Genomic DNA, 24,289 nt, shown 5'->3' with positions numbered 1-24,289 from the left:
AAAGGTTCACTTTTCTTTGAGGGGTAGTCACTGGAAGATCAGATTGCAGCTGGTGGATGGCCCAACACTGTGCACATATGGGCAGCACTAATAACTCAGTGGGTGAAAAAATAAAATTAAAAATATTTATTTTTAAAATGACTGCATATAAAGTATATAACAGTTTGATTTGTAAACATTGTTGAGTATGCAACTCATTCTTTTATTCACCTAGTTAATTAAAAAATGCTTCGCCTGAATTAATGTATCTAACCCCACAGCTTTTTTGATGCAGGGCTTGAACTCAGCCTTTCAAATACTGGCCTATATTCTCAGCTTTCAGGGCTACTTAGGACAAAAGCCACTGAATTTTTCACTACGCTCTAAATGCCTTCTAGAATTTTCTCTGCTAAAGTCACATATGACTCACCTGTTATGCTGCATAGTAATCTTAAGGTTGGTGCGTCTCCCCCAAAACCATTCAGCATGACATCACTTGAAGCTTTGGGGACGGGAATCGTCATGGTAATAGGCTTGTGAAATTTTCTTCTCCTGGGTTCCAAAGTGACTATAGGGCTGAAGGTTGCTTTGTTGCCTAGGATCTTCTTCACCAACTCACTGTGCATAGGTTGAGCCTTTCAAGGTAAGAAAGAACATTAAACTATATAGTACCACACTTAATTCCAACTATCACATCCAGACATTGTTTTTCATTTCACAAATGAGTTTAATGGATTTCAAACATGGCAGCTATAAGTTTAGTACTATTAAAGATTCACAATTAAAAAATTATTACATTTTATTTTTAATTTATTTTTTGTGTGTTAGAAGTATGTGTGGCTGAGTGAATGCTACAGCATACATGTGCAGGTCAGAAGACAGATGAATCTGAGGACGTCGTTTCTCATCTTTCATCAGGTGAGTTTCCAGACTTGAACTCAGGCTTAGCAGCAAGCCCCTTCACCAGTCCAGTCATCTCACCTGCCCCACCCTCAAAATTTTGTGAATCTTTAGTCTCTTGTGTTAGCCTTTGCTCACTCAGGAAAACTTTATTTAGGTGATATTTCAACTCTCGTTTGAAAACCTAATTGTAACCCTGGTAATAAAAATACCACAGTACCATATGCATCCTGCATGGGCATACCTGCAGGCCTACACGGATGCGCTTTGTGAGTGCACCCTCTGGAAAGACAGCCTGCACCTGTGACACCACGGTACTGCTCAGCACTCCGCCCTCTGGGCCAATCAGGTTGCTGTCCTGTTTGATCCGAGACACCACCGCAAAGTACTGTGGGAAGTCACGAGTGATGATACGGCAGATTCGTTTCTTTTCCAGGTCCTCGGGACTGTCCAGCACTGAGACAAGAAATGATCCATTTTCATAAAGCTAGTGACTCCCGAGAACATTCTAGTAGACTCATGGGCACGGTTAATAGTAGTCAGGAGGAGCAGCCAAGCTTCCCTTTAGTTAAAGCTAGAACACAAGGTCATCCTGACACCAAATAAATACTGGGATCTTTCACCAGCTGTCAGCAGGTTGCTGGTACACTTGGGGAAAACCCTGCTTTCCAGGGCAGTGGAAAAGAAGTGCATCTCGGGCCCGATGTGCCTGTGCAGTGCTGTGTCTTCGAGGGCTATCCTGTAGTGGAAATTAACATGTGCTATTCTTGGTTCATGTGATGGAGAGGAGGCTGCACAGGTACCTCCTTTCCTTTGCCAATTTCAAAGTTAGCTCAAAGACTAGTTATTGTTATCTTCAGAAATCATATGGTCCATTAGGTTTCGGGGGACCAGTCCGGTAATAAATTCTGTAGTGAATGGTTAAGATTTCTGCTTATAGACTCTGTCTTGTGGCATTGTTTGTGTCTGAATTGACATTGGTGATGACATCAGGGTTTCAATATTCCTCTGATGACAATGACTTAGCAAACACATGACCTAACAGCAGAGAGTGGGATCATGGACTCTACAAGTTGCTCCAGTGTAGGTATTTAGAGAAATAAAGGCAGTTAGACTAAGTGTCCATATGAATGACTGAATGAACTTATTCCTGTCTCTTTAATAATAGAACATTTAAAAGTTTTGTGCTGAGTTATTCATTATGAAATGACATCTCTACTGTTAGTTTTAGATTCCACAAAAGGTTGCATTAAAGGATAGAATCCTGCTGACTATACTTGTTAAAGGAATACATTTATTATCTTAAAAGACTTTATTTTCCTGAGTTTAACATAAACACAGTTAAGAAAACGGATGGATCAGGCACTAAAACTTGCTACAATCAGAACCCAGCAGATAATGCTCTGGAGTGAAATACCTCAAGAGGCACACATTTGCACACAAGTGCTCAGAGAACTGAAATATCTAAAAGCAAAGCACAATTATCATATCTCCACCTGAGAGTCCTTTAGACCCCTTAACCGAAGGTACCTTCATCCATGCCATTAAGGATCTCGTTCAGTTCGTCTTCAGTGTAGTCACAGAAATGCTCTTTCCAGCTGTCCCCGTTTTCACTTCGCAGAACCACCAGCTCCCTCTCCTTTCCTCGAAGGGCAGCAAAGTGAGGAATCTCCACGATCACCGGCCTGACACAGCAATATAGAACACTCAGTGTAGACAGGACAACCAATCCTGAGACAAGTACCTCAACACTGTCTGTTGCAAAGTGACCTGGAATTCTGTTCATTCTGGGGACAGGGACACAGTGGGCCTTCCTCCAGAGCCCAATGACTAATAGATGGTGACACAGTGGCACTCCACCTCAGGGGCACTGGTCCTCAAGTACATGCTGCTACCTTAAGGCAAATGATATTTCTCTGTGAGTGCATGTGGCATTCTGGAACTTCTCCTTTGATAAATGTAGGTATAGCAATTTAACCAAAAGAAATGTACATGCATGGCTATGACGTATGCCAATCTCCTAAAACATGTCCTACAGGTGCAAAATGACAACATGAGTTAAGAAAGAATATGGCTCATACATTGCATAATTCAATGTGTTATAAATGAGATGTCAGAAAGGTAGACTACTTGTGCTAATGAGCCATGCACTTATGGCTATTCTCATACTGTCTTCATTCAAGAAAACAATAGGCATGTGTACACAATGTGGCCCTAATGAGCCACTCAGCTGACAGTCCAATGGTGTCCAATGCCTATTATGGTCAGGATCCAGAACATGCACTGTCCTATGGCTTTTAGGTCACATTCATCCTCAACATAGACAGAGGCTTTTCATTTTTGAGTCCAGGTTGCTTTGATACAGACTCCAAACTCATCAAAACCACATCATGACTAGCACAGAGTACAACTAGGCAAGTCTCATGCTTGAACGAAAATGAAGGTCACAGCACTTTAAAGGAGAAGATATAAAACGTCACTCAAAAACAAAAGTCACATACCACAAGGGTCAGAAATGGTCCACTAAAGATAGGTTATACAGAGTTTAAATCATAGAGAGGGACATGTCATGGGCACAATGACGAAAAGAGAAATCATATCGCAGAAGAAGGAGAAGAATGGGGGCCAGCAGCCATCAATTTGTTTTAAGTCGCTCCTACCCAAGGAATTTGGTTCCAGGAGGCCCCAGCTGAAGGATGCGGCTGACCAAACTTTCTCCCTCATTAAGTGGGGGAGGAGCCGTTGGCAGGTGAAGTTTACTGAGTACATCCAAAGCAGCAGTGAAAGAAAGAACAGAAGTAAGCTTCAGGTACCGTGTCCACAGAACCCCAGCATCACAGGGTGAAGTTTGGCTTCACACTGCGTTCGGTTCTGCCCCCTCCATTGGTCACAAAGAGCAAGGAACTAGGAACTGAGACCCAGAGTGTACAATGGAGGTGCCTCTGTGCCAGGCCAGCACCTGGCTGTCAAGTCTGTTCCTATTTAGGTTCACTGCCAGGGCACTAGCCAAAAATGAAAAAAAATGGAGGGGAAAAATTGCTCTTTGGGAAAGACAAAACTGTTGGGAATATAGTAAAAACTCTGGACAGCAGCCAGACGTTTCCATAGATATTCCTCAACAGATTTGAAGGTTATTAAAAAAGCCTACAACAATGTAAGCAGGAGGGAGTTAGGCTCTGAAATGAACATCAAGAACATCAAAATAATCCAGCCATAGTGTCATTTTATGATGCAACCCAGAACTCCATAGGCTCTTTCCAAACCTCTGCCTGATAAGACGTGTAAGAGGTGGTTTCTACAACTGGGAACTAGCAACACATCCCTTTTGAATTTGGAGCAACCTGTTAACAATTTGCCCCAAATTACAGACTTTAGAACATTTTCAGAGTTCTAAAGCAAGAAATCTTCTCCCCAGTATGACATGAACAACAATGTAAAGGAATCCTGATTAGTAAGAGTTTTCTCTGTTTTAAGACCCAAGACTTAAATACAATTGATTTGTTTCAAAATGATTTGAAACTTGTTCCCTGCTCCAAAGCTTCATCCCTTTGTCACCATTCAGTCACGACTTTTCACCTCTTGACAGATTGAGGTGCCATTTAGTATGACAGTAGCCATACAGACAAACAGAAGAAAGAAGAAATGCTATTTTCTGCTCAAAATGGCCAAAATGACAAATGGCAGAGGTTAATCTCAGTATTTTCATCTTACACTGTGGCTTAGAAGCTGAAGGTAGCAATTTTGATAATAGAAAAACACACAAATCATTTAGACTGAATTTTAGATATTCAATGAAGGCAGCACTCTGGTCTGAAGAGAAGGTAACTGTCACTGGATTCATAACGACACAAGGCATTAAATTTATGTTTCAAACAGAACACATTTTTTCTTTATATTTTGCCTTTTAGTCTCAGATGAGAAACAGAAATACTTACCAATGGCTAAAAAACATGGTTATACTATTGGGAATCTAGCAGCTACTCCCACATCCAAGAAGAAAAAACACTAAAACACTAGCAACCTGCATGTTTAACTCACTGACGCCTTATCATGGGAGTGTGGAAGTAAAGGCAGGCATCAAGGCACTATTTCCAATTAAAAAAAAAAAAGTCACAGGAACCTATCCTTTTTCAAAATGGCTTTGACATACCTTTGGTGTTCCATCCCATTGATCTCGGGTAGAGGGCACAAGCCCACCGGAGAGTAAGTAGACGACTTATGGGAAACCCTTACCCAAGGAACTGAGCTCCAGAAGGTCCCACTTCAATGAGGCGGCTGGCCAGGCCTTCTCCTTCCACCATTGGCGGCATCGTTGCCAGTCTATGGCGTTTCACCAGGCGGCAGGTGACTCGAGTTGGTGCTGTGCATTTCCGAGGTGGGATAATGATCCGGAGTCCATTGTGTCTGCATCCGCGCATGGCGCCACCACGGGCATCCACCATGAAACTGACCAGGAAACTGAAAAGTGAAAGAGAAGATTAGGCACGCTTCAAAGCAACGCAGCAGGTAATCACAAACTGTGAGGTCAATTGTTTTCTGGACTGTCTATTTCTCCTCAATACAATGCTTTTAAATGTAAGTGCCTTGCGGAAAAATATTTTTGAAGTTTATACTAATATCTATATTTGTATTACTTATTTTAATTTCTGTATAATTTTCATATGCTTCTGAAGAATAATTCCAAGTTTTGCTAGTAACTGGAATGAAATTGCACAGAAGATGGGCAAGCCTTCTGTCTCCTTATATGTCCTGTGCAATCCAAGTGTTCAAATAATATAAGGCTGCAGTACACAGGAAAGACAAAGTGTCATATGTTTCAACTTAGCTTTCCAAGATCACATCTGTCTAGCTTGTTTTTAAGATAATCTCATCATGACTGAAAAACAACCTCAAGGACCTTTTCTTATGATCAAATCTATGCCAATGTGTCCTGCCCACAAATCATTGTTCCCAGGGTGCAGATTTGTCACCAGTCAAAAGACGGGAAAACGGTTGGAATAGACTTTCTGGCTAAAGTGATGACTGCACTTTTAACCCGTCCCTGCACTCAGCCATTGTAACTGAAACAGAGGGTGAATGGTGGGAACAAATGGGGTTCCCCCTGCTCTGTTTCTGTGGGGCAGGGCCAGCATGGGAAGCCAGGGCTCATGCTGATAGAGGTACTTTGACAGCATGATTTCCCCCAAATTGCAATAAACTGGAGGTGGAAAAGAAATTACAGTTTAAATATGCAAAAGCATCTCTGTGAGTTTTGTTTCTTTATTGTTCACTGACCACGACAAAAAGAATGGTAATCTCAAGAGTCTGTGGCTGTTGAATGTGCCAAGAGAAAGTGTCTGAACTCTGAAGTTTCTATGGGGTCGTCACAAATCCTGGAGCAGCTTAGCTAGAATGCTTGTTACTACATTAACAATGACACTCACCAAGGTCCCTTGGTCACGCACCTCCTACAGAAGCAAAAGTTAAATAACAACAGTGTAGTTGTCCTGTACATATACACAAGGACATGTGTAAACAGAATGTAGGCTCTTCCACAATCACTCCAATGTTCTCCCACTTTCACTGCACTTGCAAAGTTTTTACAACAACAAAATGGAAGCAACGTATAGGTGTTTCATAGATCTACTGATAACCACACCAGCCAGATCAACACACCTAGATATTGCCTCCATGACAACACTGAAAACATTTGAAAGGGATTCCATCAAAGTAAGTTGTGGGATAGAAACATGGTACACTGGTGTTATTTTTTGTTTTAGGTAAGTGTAATATCATAGCATCCTCTTTGCGGCAGAACACAGAATGCATTAGACATGCCATTAAACAGAAAACCTGTTGCTAGTAAGAGAAATGGGTGCGGAGGAGCCCAGAGTACCCTCTGAAGCATATCATGCAGCATGAGACCACAGGAGCCACAGTCCTCCACATGCAGTAGCCAGGCTAGCCTACCATTCTCCCCTCGCTGTTGAGTTTTCAGGTCGGGCAATAGCTGCTATGTACAAGCAACAGTTCATACTGTGTTAACTGTTGATGTTCTGGGTGTTAGCAAAACACAATGAGAAAAGGGCTACAGCTTTTCATACTCAGTCTTTAGTATGAATTCTGAAATGTTTTGTTTCTGACTTTTAAATATACACGTTCACTCAAAGGAAGAACTGGGAATACTTCCAGATGAACAAGCATATTTTCTTTTATTATTTTTGAGTACATTTATATTGATGTCCATTTAAAAGTAGGAAAATTGCTGCTGCTGTTTCAACTAGCAGTGTTTCCAGATTCACTGTAATATTTCCAACTTGTTTATAGTTAAATTTGATACCTCCTTTGATTTTCCTCCCTCATAACTTTTTAAGATAGGATCTCAAGTAGTACAGCCTAGCCTTAAACTTTCTACATTTATGCAATTAACTTTGTACTTTGCCTTTACCTCTAAAGTTCTGTGGTTATAAATGTATAACAACACCTAGGGAATTTTTCAAGTCTCTGGTACTGTGAGAAAAGGAAATAGGTGCTAAAACTAGAAGGGATTATTATTACATGTTTGCTTAATGTAATGAACCCTCATAGTATCTATGTCTTTTGAAGAAAGTAACAAAGTTTCTGCACTCACGTCCCAAGCCCTTATATTTCCATGGTATTATTCCAGTGATGGCCTTTAGCTTGTAGGATATTAATTCTCTACCCCCCCCAAAAAAAAAACACATAGAATATTCTTGTGGTCTACCCTCAAAGCAGAGAATCGGCTGCTATGTCCTTGACAGAGTCTATTATTTTCCCACTGAAGCCCTCTTTTTTGTGTTAACTTCCTCTGATTTCTGCTTCCATGGTCCTTTTGTGTGATCTGTTGCCCTACCACAAATGTCAGGAGCTGTGCCAAGATGTCACTTTATGCTTTCTTCCTTGCTTGGACCTGCTAACTTCTTTAGTCAATGAGATATCATCTGTCATCTCATCAAGGTGTCACTTAAGGGCTCTAACAATAGTGAATGCAATCTCAGTCCCCTAGTACTCAGTAAAGTATGGATGCAGCGCACTGTACAGAGTCAAAATATTTTTTGAGTAAATGAATGAATCTAAGAATGAAAAGCAGGCTATGACAAGTTATGTGTACTTACAAGGATCAGAGAGAGAGCAAGGCATGAGATAGTGAATTCTTTGATGCCTGGCCAGTTATTACAATCAAGCCTCACTCAAATCCCTATGTTCTGATGTGGCAAAGCAGGAAAATAGTATGTCTAATTTTAAAGAGTCTACTCCACACATTTACGCTCAGCTGGGAGATCCGATCAGATCTGGTATACTTGTTTCCCTGGGTAGAGGTTTAGTGGAAATGGAAGACTCTGAAAACTAAGAGCTTGAATGTAACAAAATGATATTTTTAAAAGTGATAACAAGATTATATGAAGAAAGACTGAAGAAGGAGGAATCAAAGTAGCAGAATTTAAAGACTGAAGCAGCATATAGATACACTTCCCAGCAATCATTCCTGTGTCGTGGGTGATTCAGAAAACAGTAAACTGGTAGAATTAAGCGCCTAATATGCATAATCCAGGGGGAAATGGCAAACTTCAGGAGAGGGTAAACCTCCATAATTACCGTAACTGAAGAAATGACATAGGCTACATGAAAATCACAAATAAGAGAGAGAGAGAAAGAGAGAGAGAGAGAGAGAGAGAGAGAGAGAGTAAAATAAAAAGATGCCAAGAAAAAGAAAGGGCTGGAAGACACGAAACAACTGTCATTATTCAGAAGGAACAAAGAGTATTATTGTAAGGTTAACCTAGAAGTTAAACATTCTAGGCAAATTTGCCTCATAATGTAATTGTCAAATGACCAATTAAGACTGAACTTCACTGTGTACTCCCAGAACCTCTCCTCTACATAGAAAGAGTAAGAGAAACATTGCCTGGATTTCATATCTAGGTCTACTTGTAAAGCCAGCAAGCTAACCAGTCAATCCCAATGGTTTCTAGCACAAAACTGGGTAAGCATTTGGAGATTTTTACTAAAAATGGAAGAATACAGAAAGATGCACTACCTGGATGGCTAAGGGAAGCCAGTTCATCTCTGCTATGTATAAAGCAACTGCCAACTCTGCAAGAGCCTTTTCTTTGTAAGGACTGTGAGGAAAGGAGAGAGCATGGGAGAAGTAACTCATGCAATGCTGGAATGTGTCAGCTAGCCTGCTGGAATGAACTGAGTGAATATAATTCTCTCACCTCTGAGGGACACTGGAAGTGAGACAATGCGGTCCCTGCAAACATTTACAGATGAAGGGAACTGAAGGAAACCGAAGAAGACAGCTACATACAAAGGAGATGGGATGCAAACTGAAGCTCAGCTCTGCAGTCTGGCGTGTGACATGGAAGCTTCCTTGTCCCTGGGTGCTGATCCTGTCACCACTTACAGTAATAGGGAGAAATAAATGATGTGTGGGTAAAAAAAATACAGATTCAATAAATGGCTGCTCCCATTATCTTCTTTTTCTGCCTTTTATCTTTTTAATGTCATGTTCATTAAAATGTACATCATACATCACCTAAAAAACGGTAAAAAAAAATACTCATTGAGAGCCTTCAATGTACCCACATTTGTGCTAAGGGGTTTTAATATAATCAGTAGAGTTATGATTGCCTCATGAAATTGATTCTTTAAGCAGGATGTGAGGATTTTCTTACTACAGAACAGGGTGCTGTGCTGCCATGTTCTTTCCATGTCTGTTTTGAATTATTTCTGTAACCACAGTCAAGAAACATGACAAGTTCATTAGCTTTTGTTTTCATATGCATGAATTCAAAGATTTAGGTGAATAAACTCTGAACTCACTGCCCAATATTACAAATTTGATGCAGTTATGGCTAACTAGATCAGACAACCTACCTGAATATTTGATTTTAGATTTTCTGGAGGAATTCCTAATTGGAAAGCAAACTGTTACTGCTTCAATAAATGTAGTTTTTAACCCATGGTTAAATAGATGCTTTCTGACTTAAAACTACAAGGGAGGGTGGAGAGATAACCAGGGGACATTGGCTCTGATGCATCTGACTCTTCAAATGACAGCAGTCATGCAAAGTAGAAATTCTGAAGTTTTCTAAATTGTGAGATACTATGTTTTCACAATTTAAAAAGGAATAAAAGCAAACACAATTCACTTTTATTAGGCAGAGGACTTGCTGATAAATATGCAATTTGATTAGCTAAACAGGTACATGCTTCAGAGGAGACAGCATAAAACAAGGATTCTGACTTTTCAAACAACTGTACTGTCCATCCCCAAAGTTACTGATACTTAAAATTTCCATTTAATTCATCTAGGACCATGAGCTGGGAACAGGGAGGAGACTGCAGCATTCGGAGTTAGTCACTGGGTGAAAGACAGAAGAAAAGATTCATCAGGGTGCTTCAGTGATGCCATGTACACAGCAGAGGTCCTGACTTCCACTCGGACTCGTGGTGCTGTTGGAAACCACACCAGGAGCTTCCTTCTCCATCATTCCCCTGTCCTTTACTAGTTCTCCAAATCCCACAAACCAAAACATTGATTAAAAAAATGACACTGAAAAGGGTGGTTCAAATTTGTTCAAATCACTCAGTAATTAATTACCAATCACTGTAGTCATGAATAGAAATACAATATTTAGGGTGTGCCTGAGAAGACATAAAAGGATGCTTAGACCCTTAAAAGAATGAAAACATAGAATTGTCTTATTTTTAGAGGAATAACCCATATTATCATCATGGATGACCAAAGAATAAAAATACTATAATCAGTAGCCCAAAGGAACTTTAAAAATAACTTCATCTAAATAATACAGAATGATTGCTATATTTAGAATGCAGATAACTCATTCCGTAGCACAATTGCAAAATATCAAAAGGTTGAACTTAAAACTGAGTTAGCAAAGATATGTACTATTAATAAGCCCTTAGCCTTTGGCTCACCTAGAATATTGCAAGATAAAAAGCAAAACAAAGAAGAAAAAGGCCTGAGTGCTACCAAAAATCACAACCTTTAATAAAACTTCAAAATAGCACTGCCAATTTGCATAATTATGGGAACATAATATTTCAGTTGGATGTAGCACTTTTCCTCCCAAAAGAAGCTGAGATGTTAAGGCCATGATCAAGACAGGAGTCTGTTTTAATTTTGATCCAGCTAACATGGTACCTACTGGTACTAAATAGACCCACTTTCCCTTCATAGGGAAAGTGAGCAATTGTCTTGATTTGGAGAACATAAGCCTCTGTATATGTTTCACTAGACATCATCAACACTAAAGCATCCTGAGGTAGAGCATATGCAGAAGGAGATGGCGAAGGAGAGGAGAACAAGGGACATGGTCAGAGAAGGAATTACGCAGAGGTTCACCTGCTGTTGTCACGATCAAGACATGGAGAGGCGCGGCTGCAACAGAATAGATAATTTAGCATGGAGAAAGAGTGGATAAGTGAAATATAAAGAATGAAATCAGATGTGACTTTGATTAAAATATTTAATTCATATACTAACACAGTGTTCACTGAAAAAAAGAGATGGAAATACAAGTAAGATATCACTCTATGCAAATACAACTAAAATGTCACTCTGTATGCGCTGAGAGAAGAACAAGCTTTGGGGCCTTCGTAGTTCCTCCCAGTTTAGGAACCTGGGGAAGTTACTTAATTACTGGATATGAAAGTGAAGCATTAATTAGCATTGGCTTGTGGGAACACTTAGCAAATACTAAGTGTCAGAGAAGCTAGGAAACACCAAGTGATATTATAATGGCAAATACAAAGTCTTAGATACTGTAGATGTAGTTTTGATTCAACTGCTGTCCATTTGTAATTCTTCCAATACTTTTTAAATAAGATAATTCCCCGTTGGGCTATAGCAGAAGAAACACAAACTGGAAAGGAATAGCTTAAATGATAGCTTCTGTGGCAGAGATAGCATACAGTCTACAACAAAGTAGGTAACATTCTTTGGATAATAGTGGATAATAAAGATCTTGGCAAACATGATCTTAGTGCTTCTCCCCAAGACACCATGGCCTACTTTGAGCATTGTGGTCTTTCTCCTCATCCCTAATGTCTAGTCCCACTTTATAGTCCTACTCGTCACTGCTCTTTTCACCATGGAGTCTGTGATTCATTAACCCCATGCCTGCAGGATTTAATAGGTTCCAATGTTTGCTAACATGTGGAAGTATATTTTATTCAATGAATCAGAAATCCATCCTTCCAGATCAGTTGATTTGCTACTTTAGAAAACAATCTTCTTCATCTGAAAGAACCAGCCTTTGTGGATCTAAAAGAACTCCCAAGATATTTTAAGAAATATGAACAGCTAAATTAAACACTGGAAGTGCTTCCATAAGCGTTTACGTTATGCTATCCCATGCAAAATACACTTGGCTGCCTTATGCCTCAAACAGTCTGTGATTTGAGCAAACAGTTTTGAATACATCTTTCATGACTTTTTTGAAGTATAGTGCAAGGTTCACAACAAAATTGTCTTCAGCATGCTTTAAACGATCAATTTCATAGGCCTTTATTGTACTGTATCATATTCTAACACCTCATGAGTTGGTATTTAATTAATAACATCTGGCTGTCATTAAAACACTACAAAGACTTTCAAAGTGGCAATATATAAAGTTGAGTTGTAAAACTAGCTATTGTTAGGGAAACTGCCTTACATCAGCCAATTCATTATGCATATAGGCAATTACAAAGAATTGTAAAGTTCACATTTTTGTGCAACAATAAAGTTGCACAAACTTTACTATTATGACATTAGATGGGAGCCTCTAATAATAACTGTTTCTTGGATTCATGAGGAGTCAGTTGGGCAACTCAAATAATAACAAAAAGTCAAGCCTCTCATTTGTCCAAATACTGAATGTATCAATCTGTGCAGGAAGCAGAGTGTAATCATTGGCCCAGTTCTTCTTAGCCAAGGACATCTCTTAAAAATGAAATAGAGGGAAAGTAAATAACTAGCACTGATTAGTGGTAGAAAATGCAGCTCGAAGTTAAGACAACTACTGAATTTAATGCAGCATTGTCCTCATGTATACGTTAGATATAATCACAAGCTTTCTTCACTATTCTTTACCCAAAAGTCAGTCGCCTTTCCCTTACATTTTAAGTGGGTTAAAACTCAGATCCCTGAAAAATATCTAACAGCTATTACTTATGAACCTGATCCATGATGAGTGGATTAATAAGGAATCAGTGTTATAAGACATGATGAATGCTACTCATATATATTAATATGAATGTCACTTTCAAACAGCACAGCTCTTGGAATCCTTAACTTTCTAAGGGTAATCTTGCTTCTCCCTAAAGTCCTCTGTGGCCCCATGTTTGCTCAACCACTACAATAGTGACACCCATAGATGATAGAAACAAGTCCATATTGGGATTGTGGGCTGAATGTGTTTGTATTGTCATTCAGAAGACTTGGGGCGCACTTTGTTTAACTTATTTGGAGTTTTGAGAAATGTGAAATGTGTATAAGGAGGATGCAGAAATAATAAAAGCTATATTCTATTAAGTACTTGTTTCTAGGTAAAGTCTAATGATTTTAAAAGCTTTAACTTTAAAGGAGTGACAAGCAGGTTGTATCCACTCTGTGAAAGGCATTGAAAAGACAGCTGAGAAAATGACTACATGGATGTGAAATCTTTTTATTCATATCCCTACTTGAGTTTGAGTTTATGGATCAGTGTGTGTGTGTGTGTGTGTGTGTGTGTGTGTGTGTGTGTGTGTGTGTGTGTGTGTGTGTGTAACCATTATTTTAAATGCATACATATTTGAGGAAAGGCATTTATTTCAAAATCCAGTCAATTCAATCTCAGCAGGTTGAAACTTTCAAACAAGCAGCTGGCCCAGCCTCTTTTTAAAGGATGGCACACAATCAGTGAGGAGGTGATTCTAGTCCAGTTAGTTAGCTAATTGTTGCTACCCACTACTTTAAAAACACTAGTTTTCCTATGCTGAATTCAACCCCATTTTGTTGTCTCACTGGTGCAGCTGGAACCATGGTGGAAAAGGCAACATTATTCACAAGTTGAAACAAAGTCACCTCCTCCGAAAAGCTACTGGACAAAGCTGTGACTTTCCTCATCTCTTTTTACCTCTTGATCTGGATACATAATATTTATTCACTCACCCTGAATGAATAGGACTGGAAGAAAGAGCCACGTTGTCTAAGTTCTCAGTGCCCCAGCTCAGACGATAACAATTCCTCTCTGCCTCCTTGGCTAGAGCTGACACCTACACACAAAGAACATCAGATTTAATGGAAAACAAGCTTCAAAACTCAACTAAAATACAGTGAGTTCTGAAAGAGCACAAAAACAAGAGGTGCTATGACAGAAATTTTTGTCTAAAAACACCATGAAATTATCTCTTCTATAATTCCCTCCTGAATTATATTATGACAGCAGAGTACTTTGAAGAGAGCCCCTGTTCATCCATTTCCCTATATCAAATCCATCACGAGCAATAAAATTATACCTAAAATTAAAGGTTCCAAAGTAAACTTAAAGCCTTTTCTCATAGCTACTTTAAATATTGCAACAAAATGTACTTTGCAAGGTACCATTCATCATGTAAATATGCCTGGGTCATTTTTATCTCATAATGGAGATATTAGTTACACAACACAAATCTTTGTAGAAAATCTCCATAGAGGAACTATGGCTGAAGAAAGTATGGCCAAAAAAAGAAACAGTATATTATTTAGAGGGTAGGGGGCAATGCTCAGTGAAAAATCTAGTGAACATTTGTCATATTGTAGGGCACCGTCAAATCTCTCACCCTAAATTTTTTTTTTGTTGTTAAGAATAAATTTAGGTTTCTGTCATTCTCTATTTCTTTCTCCCTCTGGACTCCCACCCCCACCAGGTTTCCTCGGGATATTTGTGGTATGAGGACATTTGAAAAAGTTATCCAGAAAGCAGTCATGAAGGCAGAAAGTCACATACCTGGTGGCCAGGAATCACAACCGTGTCATCAATCATGGCACTGTCCCTCAGGTACGAAGCATGGCTCAGAGTGTGAGACCTGTCAGAACTGAAGGACCGGAGGCTGGTAGGTTGGCAGGAGGTCATGATCATAAACCAACAGCGGTGGAGGGTTGGGAAGATGAAATGAGCCGAGCAGGAGAGTGAAAAAAGCGTGCTATTAGCTAACAGTGCAACTTCCAGGGGACACAGGTCTCAGAGTGGCCCTACGCCTCCACCCAACAGCTAAAAACGCATCCTCAGACTGGCTGAACAGTGAAAGGCAAGGGCACAAGGGAACCCACAAGGTAAATTTGATACTCTTAATCTGATTTGTTGCCTTTCCAGAAATGTTTGAAACCAGCAACTGTCTTTTATTTGCCAGCAGAAGAAATTTATACAGGTAATAATTCTGAAATCCTTGCTAAATAACCTCCCTGCAGCCGTGGGAAAAAATATCTGATGGAAGGAAGACAGCGGCCGGAGAGCAAAAGTAGAACGAAAAGGCAGGTTTCAGTTTTTGCCCTTTATTTTCTATTCTCTTCCCATGCCCCTTCCTCTTCCTTTCCACACGGGGAATGGCTGAATGTCAGTGTCCTCCCCTGGAAGGTACAGAGTGAAATGAACTGGAGCCAGATGTGTGGTTCCTGTGGAAGTGGAGTTCCTCTTGTTTATCTCTGGAGAGTCCAACAATGCTGTTATTTCAGAGGAGGGCAGTGTCCCTTTTGTATGCCCTGTGTGTAGTGCAGGAAGCTCTAAAGAGTGTTGGTTGCCATGGGGATGAGAGGCAAGAGCAGAGGAACTCAGCACCAGCCCAAAACAGATACACACTAACACAAAGACAAACTGCCAACAGACACCAAAAGTAACACCTTATATTTTTGATAAATCTGAATTTTGTTATTCCTAATTGCAGATTCAAATGCAATGGGCAAAAATTGCACTCATTCTATTCAATATGTACAATCAAAGGACATTATTTTGGTGTTATCCCTTTTATTTTCCTGAGACAGGGTCTTTCTGTGTCATCCAGGCTAGTCTGGAACTCACTATGTAGCCCAGAATGTCCTTGAACACTTGCCTCAGTTTCCTGAGGGCTGAAGTTACAGGTCTGAGCTACCACGATTAGCTTACAGATTGATATTTGAAATAATGTGTCATATGAAGATTTTTATGCATAGCCCAGGAATTAACAGTTTGCATTCAAACTGCCAGCCAAAAACCACAAATGGGTAACACAAAGGATAAGCAAGCCTAGTAGATATTGATCAATGAAGCACTGTAGAATTATGGACTGAATGAAATACTAACATTAAGTTTATTAAATAGAAAATTAGCATGTAGATTAGTAGAAACACCTTAGTCTTGAAAATGCATCAAATTTTGTTACTCACGCTCTCTGATAAACATGAGATGTCAATGAAAACCAGCTATTTGAAAACATTATTACATGAAGGATTCTTTATGGTGACATTTTCCCATGTTTTGTCAGTAGTAGGTTTTCAGAACCTCACATTTAGACAGTAAGTGATACGACAAAAAGAAATTGATTATTGGCTGTATAAGCTCTTCCCTACATAAATCTATATGTTTATAATGAAATAAAATCAAAATATAATTTGAACTCAGCTATCTACAGTTTTACAGGCTTTTGGGGTAGATTGAGAGTCTTAACACAGGGCACAGGTAGCCTGGATGCCTTGCAATTAATCAGCAGAAGTTTGAGCCCTAGCAAGAGGCAGCAACTGATACTACAGCTGGCTTTGTGGCTGTGGAGTTGGCTTTTGATGGGGTCTTAATGAGATCTTGAATTTAGGCTGAGACAGAAATTCAATAATAAGGATGATAATCTTTTAATGTAACAAAAGTGTACTCCCACTAGTGGAATAAAATGTTGCTATTCCTTGCTGTAACCCAGAGGAAGCAGAGATACATTTGAGTGTGTTTTGTACCCAGCAGCAGTCCACCAGTAGTACTTAAATTCTATTCTTTATTTTGTTTTGACTTTGGCCAAAGGCAGAGGGCCAACCTCACGAAACAACAGTGTCTACTCCATCACCTTTCCCATCGAGCGTCTTCAGCTGGGCCCAGATTTATTAGGTATATAATGTCTAGCCATGGTTGTATAATCTAAATGTTTAGACTATAACTTTTCATAATAAAGATGCTAGCTGTATGTGAATTCATACTGCAAAAGATGTGAACCAGGTAAGAAGAACACTTGATTCAAAAGGCCAGCTCTTTTGCTAGGAAAAATTAACCTTTTAATGCACCCTAAGTAGAGAAGAAATTCTGGTTTAAAATGAAAATGTATACTGATGGGAATAAACAGTGGTAATAAAGGTATTCCACATAAAACCTGTGACAAAGCTGTCAGAATTGTATTATACCTAAACTTTGACAGAAGGCACTGGGTCTCAGTGACCACTGGAGTGACAATGACTAATTGGCAGGTCTGCCTGAAGAGCATGATATGAAAAAGCTTATGGGCCCTAAGTGTCATATCCCATCCCACAGTTAGCACCAGTGATGAAGGTGAGTTTGTGATTGCCATCTTCCTGAATACTGGGTCTGTCTCTCGACTGAATTGATATAGAGAAGGTAGAGAGAGAATCTGGTGGTTTTTATTCATTTTCATCTTGCTTAAACAGCTAACAAGGAAAAAAGACAACTTAGCCACAAAAGGTGATTGCAAAAGAGACAATGGGCAAGACCACTATCTGAGTGTTCATTTCTTTGAGGATCCTATGGTGCTTTCTCTGCTGACTGTAGGGAAATGCTAACTGGATAGTGAATCAAACTTTATGTTTCCTAACTGTTCTTTTCACCCTGAGAAAATATTGCTGAGATATTCTAACAGCAGAGACATAATTCTCTCTGGTAAAATAATAACAAGAAAAAACTTTTGGAATAATTTGAGTTTCTGAGTCATGAACTGTCCACATTTGGTGGAAAACATTACGAAAAAGTTCTAATGTTTTATAGCAGAGTTACCATTAAAAAATTATGTTGGGGAGCAGGGACTCCTGTTCACTTAATACACAGAGAATAATATATCCAGAGAAATTAAATTTTACTTGTTCAGTTGAGGGATTAGCAGCTATAGATACAAGGAAAGACTCAATTCACACTTTCCTCCTTTCATATAATTTATGGGTTTGAATAAATGTAATAATTAATATCTTACTAAACTATAAAATTTATTAGACATTCAACTTATAGAGTTTGAAGCCCTGTTGAACAAGTAAATGCACAAAATGTTCAGTGTGCTGAAGAAGCTTCTGTGATTTTTTGGTTACTTGGGGTTTTATATTTGAATTTGGACAGTATTTTTAACCTGTAAGCAATAATAATAATAAATGAACTAAAAGCTAGCTGATTGTAATTTGACTGTGTTTTTGTTCAGTATGCATTAATTTGTACATGCTTGTTTCAGGCAACAGAATATTTTCTCTAGCTTCTCCAAGTGCATATATACGTAGGTTGTTTAGTTTGTATGGGAGAAACCATGCCTCTGTGTCTTCAGCCACAAGGTGGCACTGTAACAGTCAGAGTTAAGCCTGGATCTCCTGGCACTGTGGTTCCAGTAACAGACTAACTCCAGCAGTTACTGAATTTAGATCAAAGGGGAAAAAAATCCATAATTCCAAGATGTAAGCAATTCTGGCCAACACACACACACACACATACGCACACATGGATGCACGTGCATACATACGCAGTGAGCAGTGAAGCAGGGAAATGCGTGTGTGTACAGGAAGGCCATGGTTTCATGCCATGTAATACCTACCTGGGGATGGTACTACTGACAGCATACCAAATAAAGAAATAATGAAAAGGAGAATGGTTACCAAAAAAGTGGTGTGCCAAATTGCTCAAGCAAAAGTGAAATAGTAATTAATAAACATGAAAATGAGATGCTGTCCATACTCTGTTTTGGGCTAGTGTGTACATGTGGTGGCCAAGAGATGCAGGTGGAACCCTAAAAACATAGCATGTAATGTTTGCTTCTAGCCTCCATCTTTATATGCTGGTAAATTTCAAACCATCCACCTCCTTATTCTATAAAAAGTACACTACCATTCTCCAATCTTAGTTTGAAAAAAAGGAAATGTGACTGAATCAGGTATTTTTTTAATAATTAGAAACTGATGAAAATGAATTGTTCCTTGGTTGAACATAATCAAGTGCACACTATCGTGAATTCACACAAAGCTACAGAGAAGTTTTTTTATTGTTAAAACATAGTCTTTTAAGAATCTCAGATTATAAATCGAAATCTGTCAGTGGACAAGAATTTGATGTGTGGAACACAGGCTCAGTCACCTTTCCCCCCAAACCCCCCACAGGCTCCTCCTTTCTTACGCTGACCCTAAGGGTCACCTACTATCTAAGCCACCAATAGCAGGGAGTCACCTCCCTTCGTTTTCAAATGCTCCATAAAACTAACCAACAAATCTCACTGCCCGTTTCAAAATTGTCACTGCTGGATTCTTTCCACGACTAGCCCAGGGTTAGAGTTTCATAGTTGCATAATCACCCAGCAAACAGCACTAAGCAGCTGGGTGGTCTAGTCCAGTGGGCACTAGAATGGTCCTCTGTAGAGGGATTCTTATAAAATCCAGGTACAGCTCCCTCCCTTCACACTCCCACTCCAGCCCAAGGCACCAGTGTGCCACCGATAATGTAAGCTTTGCTGCCCCCACAGTTAAGTATCCCTGTCTTCCCTAGCATCACTGCTATGCATTCTTCCTGTGTTTGAGCTTCTATCTGTCAGGAAGATCAAGCCTCAGCCCTGCAGAGGCGCTCTGTGCTCTTCCATCCTGGCCTTTCAGGGTCTCTCTTAGGCGGTGAATTCAGTGAACATATTTTAATCAGGTTGGTACCTCTGGGACTTACCAGAATGCACAGCTCAAGAATTAACTTACCACAGTAAAAAAAAAAAAAAGAAAGAAAAAAGTGAAGAAAAGGGCAAGAGGGGGGAAAAAAGAGAGAAGGAATTCTGGTGCTTAAGGGAAAAGCCTCCAAGTAGCTTGCTTTTGTATATTATCAATGTAGAATTGATAATTCCTTAAGCTGTAAACATGGGAAATTCATAACATAGCCAACAAAAGAGTGAGCTTTGTCCTATGAGCATGTGACTGTTGATGGGAAAGACATTACAGCAACATGGACAGGCATATATGTGACCCAGGCTGGCAGCCATACTTCTGAAGAAATACCCAGAATATTCTTATTCATCTTGCTGTTGAGAGTACCAAGCACCAGGTGTATTAGCTAGTAATAGCCAAGAGTACCTTGAATCTCACAGTGCAGAATATGAGAAAGGCTCTTCACATTTGTCTATAAATAGTCAGGTCCTTATGGGCACAGATCACCTCATAAGATCCTATCTTCTTTTTTTAAATGAAAACATTAACTCCAGAGCAGTTTCCCTCTGCACTTGTTTTTCTATTATTCTTCATAATTTTGTTCACACAGAAATAACAGCACCAATAGTTAAGTTAGACTTAAGGGTATCTGGAGATGTTAAACATATCGGCCAGGCAAAACTGTGCGTAGAATTTCCCTAGAGAACAATGTGGCAGCTGATAAATACATCACTTGGGAAGGCAGTGACTCCTGTTTGTCTTTGTCCAGTTTCGTAGCAGTTGGATGATTGTACTATATTGTTTGGTGTCTCTGAACTAGTTTCCAGTCCTTCAAAATGGGCACTACTTAAAATATCAGAGAAATGAAGGCGATAACATGTTAACTGGCAAATGTGGTAAACTACCCATAAGTGTTCTATAACCATGTCTACATTTTTTAATCTCCATAAAAAAGGAAGTGGTCAGCCAGGCATAGTGGTACATAGTGTACCTGCCTATAATGCATGCCCAACACTCAGGAAGCTAGGAATAGGAGGGTCAGGAGTTTGAGACTCATCTGAGAAAGCCATTCTGGGCTACACAGTGAGACCTTATCTCTAAAAACCAAAAGAAAAAGAGAAAAGAGGGAAACATTTTTTTAAATGTGTTGTGAGCACTTGTGTCTGACATTCAATGAAAGGTTGGTGAATACCTGTCAGATCTCCCTCCCTCCAGGCTGTACCGAAGGTAGTTCATGCCATCCAGGAACTGACTGCTGGGTAGTGAGTCATCACCGAGTTCTTTGAGATCTTCAGGCCTAAGGTATTCCCCCCCATCGCCTGTCATTGTGTCATCACCTTAAGGCAATCAGAGGAGAGTGAAGGAAGTTACTTGTTGAATTTCATACCAGCAACAAAATATGCCCATAATTATGAAGGGCATTCATACAGCATCTTGGATAACAGCAAAACACTGCACAGCAGGAAGAAACAGGGTTCATGCATATGTCTACAAAGGGCTAAAGCTAATAGAGATAGTATTTGATTCATTGCCCTACAATGCACCAAGAAGAAACAATTCTCTGAATTGTAATTGTTTGGCTACCTTGAAAGGGTTTTCTTTATTATGTCTGTCATATGATGACTAGTTCAGCTTAAAGATTAGCCAAATGTGTAGACTATTAGAATTCTCTCAGTACCTTCAATAATTCTGCACAAAATCCAGTACTAATAGTCTCTTTGTGCCATTGACAGTAGGCTAAGAAACGTATATTTTTCTATAATAAATGAGAGGTTTTAATTTTATTTATATATTGTGTATGTGTGTGTTAGTGTGTTTGTGTGTATGTATCTGTGTGTTTGTGTGCCTCTGTGTGTGTGTGTGTGTGTGTGTGTGTGTACACATGAAAAGGATATCAGAGGAACATGGTCTCTGCTTCCATTGTGTGAGAGCTGGGATTTAGTTCAGTTTGTCAGGCTTAGCAGAAAGCAATTTACCTGCTAAATCATGTTGCTGGTCACAAATACGATAATAATATTTTATAAGATTAAATATATACAATAGCAAAAGAGCACAAAAGTAAAAATAAATTCTAAGAACAGGACTACTAAAATCTTGGCATGCTCTGGCTTGGGCATGAGCCTAATCTGTTTTAGAGAGTTTTATTAACATCTGGGAAGACAGTCTGTGACCCATTTTCATGTGTGAAAAGGGTGATGGGAATGTCAAATGCAAGATCTATTACATAACAAGAGCTGCATCTTATGTATCACTGGAGCAAGAAGCCAAACATCACCTAACACTCAAAAGTTGGCTTGCATGCTTCCTCTTTCCCCTCTTCCCTGACCCCACTCAGAAGTTCCAATACAAGCGAACTTGGCTTAAGTCCCTACTACTACCCAAATTGGGGCACCCTGCATCCACCTGCTGGGTCAGTTAGTTTTCAAATGCTAACCTGTTTCTCCTGTTTCCAGTTCTGATCCCAAGGTGGTCACAGGGAACAAAGTTAGACTCAAAATAAGTATCTATTACTTATGCCTTCAAATTTCTCAATGCTTCATAATAAAACAGGGCCCACATTTTAGATTTTCTTACTCAACCTCTTTCTTGTTTTGTCTTGGTGGGAAGCAGAAGGTTCATAAAAGTGGAAGGAAAAGATAGAGGAGGGAAGGCAGAGTCTAGCTGGAAAATTCCACCCTGACAGACCAGGGCAGTAAGTAAACTACAGATGATCTGGCAGAACCTGGGAATGAACACATTTCTAACCTTCCTCTCTTCTGGTGATGGAATTGTGTTACAAATAGAGAACAAGCTGTCTGGACAGTATATTTAAAATAAAATATATCCTTTTAAAAACTCTAGTGACAGGCCAAGGCACTATTTGAAACCCTCTGATCACTTTAAGCTCATGAAATAGTGTCTGTCCTTAATATTCTCCCCAATTCTCTGCCTTCTGATTGTGTGTGTGTGTGTGTGTGTGTGTGTGTGTGTGTGTGATATGCCTCCAGCAGTTGCTATGCTCGGTTAATTAAAAGTGAGGCTTCAGAGTTTTGGATACACCCATAGTGAGCCTTAGGAATAGATTGTGACTGTGACCCAAAGTCCCTAGTGATAGTCACACTATCTAGAATCTCATCTGATACTGTTAATAGGAGGGGTACTTGTCTCTGGCCAAATCTTGATATTATATGCAATTTCTCTCCAAATATTTGCACCAAAAATACTATTGTTCAGTATTACCTATCAACACTGAGTGGTGGAAAGCGTGTATCAGGAGAAGTAGAGGGAGTTCATGCTTGTTTATCTCCATTTCTAGAACCCTATGCCCCCCATCTTCTTGTCAGCCTGGTCTAGACCCTCATCTATAATCTTCCTCTGCCACCAATCTCATGAAGGACTCTCCCTCCCTCTAGTAAACACTAAGCCCTATTCTACATCATACTTGGTCTCCTCTTCCCTTTGTAATCAAACTAATTAAAGAGACCCTTGCTATTATTAATTGATTTTAGTAATTAAACAGTGACCAAGAGTTGACTTCTTTGAAAAAGCAATCTTCCATGATATCTCTGACAGAAATCTCTTTGGGCCCTTTTCCTATTACTTTGAGTGTTTCTTCTCACGCTCTCTTGTCTGAAATGCCATTCCTACATGACCCCTGTTATGTCCCATTTGCCATATATTATTAAAAATTCAAAGACTTCATATACTATATATAAGGTGTTCACAACTGGGTCCATCTCAGATCCTGGTCAAACTGCACATCCATATTTCAATCCCCTCTAAGAATCCTGCGCCTGAGTTTTCCGTAAGCATCTCTTCCTTGTCTACTTCACCCCCTATCAACATGCTTCTCCACAAACTCTCTCTATGGCGAGTAGTGCAGCTGTCTCCATGCTTTTAGTGACGGAGATGGGAGAGATGAGGGTCTTTCTTATATTTACTTTATTTATTTATTCTTTGGGTGTGACTATTTTGCCTGTATCCATGTGTGTGTACATATGTGCCTGCTGGATCCGGCCAAAGTAGGTTTAGGGATGGTGGTGAACCACCATGTGGGTACTGGGAACCAAACCCAGGTCTTCTGTAAGTGGTTAAGTGCTGTTAACTGCTGAGCCATTTCTCTAGCCCCAGACAGTCTATTCTGCATAATTTAGCTATTACAGAATAATTGTACAGTGACATACTTTCTATTATTAACATATCTGATGTAGAAGGGTCAAACACAACTAGTTTCCTGCATCATATAACAAACTTAATGTGAGTTTCCTGTACTTGGAACAATGTCTTCCTAAATTACAGATGTATTCATTTAATAAAATGATGAATCTCAGATTAATGAGGTCACTTTTGTTGTATTCTACAGGGTTTTTTTTGTTTGTTTTTGTTTTTGTTTTGTTTTTTTGAGACAGGGTTTCTCTGTGTAGCTTTGGAGCCTATCCTGGCACTCACTCTGGAGACCAGGCTGGCCTCAAACTCACAGAGATCCACCTGCCTCTGCCTCTCGAGTGCTGGGATTAAAGGCGTGTGCCACCAATGCCCGGCATATTCTACAGTTTTTCCAGA

The 24,289-nt window shown here is 39.5% G+C and overlaps 1 protein-coding gene across 12 annotated transcripts in view; it reads right to left on the bottom strand.

Moving 5' to 3' along the window:
* Ank2 (ankyrin 2) overlaps positions 1-24,289 on the bottom strand; it is an 842,037-nt gene that overhangs the window by 35,841 nt on the left and 781,907 nt on the right. For 10 of the 12 annotated variants that reach the window (XM_035451885.1, XM_035451888.1, XM_035451886.1 and 7 more), the window contains 7 exons: positions 20,940-21,084; positions 14,859-14,961; positions 14,042-14,145; positions 5,113-5,337; positions 2,410-2,564; positions 1,124-1,335; positions 410-614 (listed from right to left, as the gene is read on the bottom strand). In XM_035451885.1, the coding sequence (XP_035307776.1) occupies positions 410-614; positions 1,124-1,335; positions 2,410-2,564; positions 5,113-5,337; positions 14,042-14,145; positions 14,859-14,961; positions 20,940-21,084 (1,149 nt within the window). Of the gene's footprint in view, positions 1-409; positions 615-1,123; positions 1,336-2,409; positions 2,565-5,112; positions 5,338-14,041; positions 14,146-14,858; positions 14,962-18,666; positions 18,679-20,939; positions 21,085-24,289 lie in introns of all 12 variants that reach the window. The other 2 variants (XM_035451895.1, XM_035451887.1) reach the window with 2 other exon arrangements.

The sequence above is a fragment of the Cricetulus griseus genome, assembly GCF_003668045.3.
Source record: "Cricetulus griseus strain 17A/GY chromosome 1 unlocalized genomic scaffold, alternate assembly CriGri-PICRH-1.0 chr1_0, whole genome shotgun sequence".
NCBI classification, from domain to species: domain Eukaryota; kingdom Metazoa; phylum Chordata; class Mammalia; order Rodentia; family Cricetidae; genus Cricetulus; species Cricetulus griseus.
Note: the sequence above shows the minus strand (reverse complement) of the source record. Positions and strands in the feature narration are given on the sequence as shown.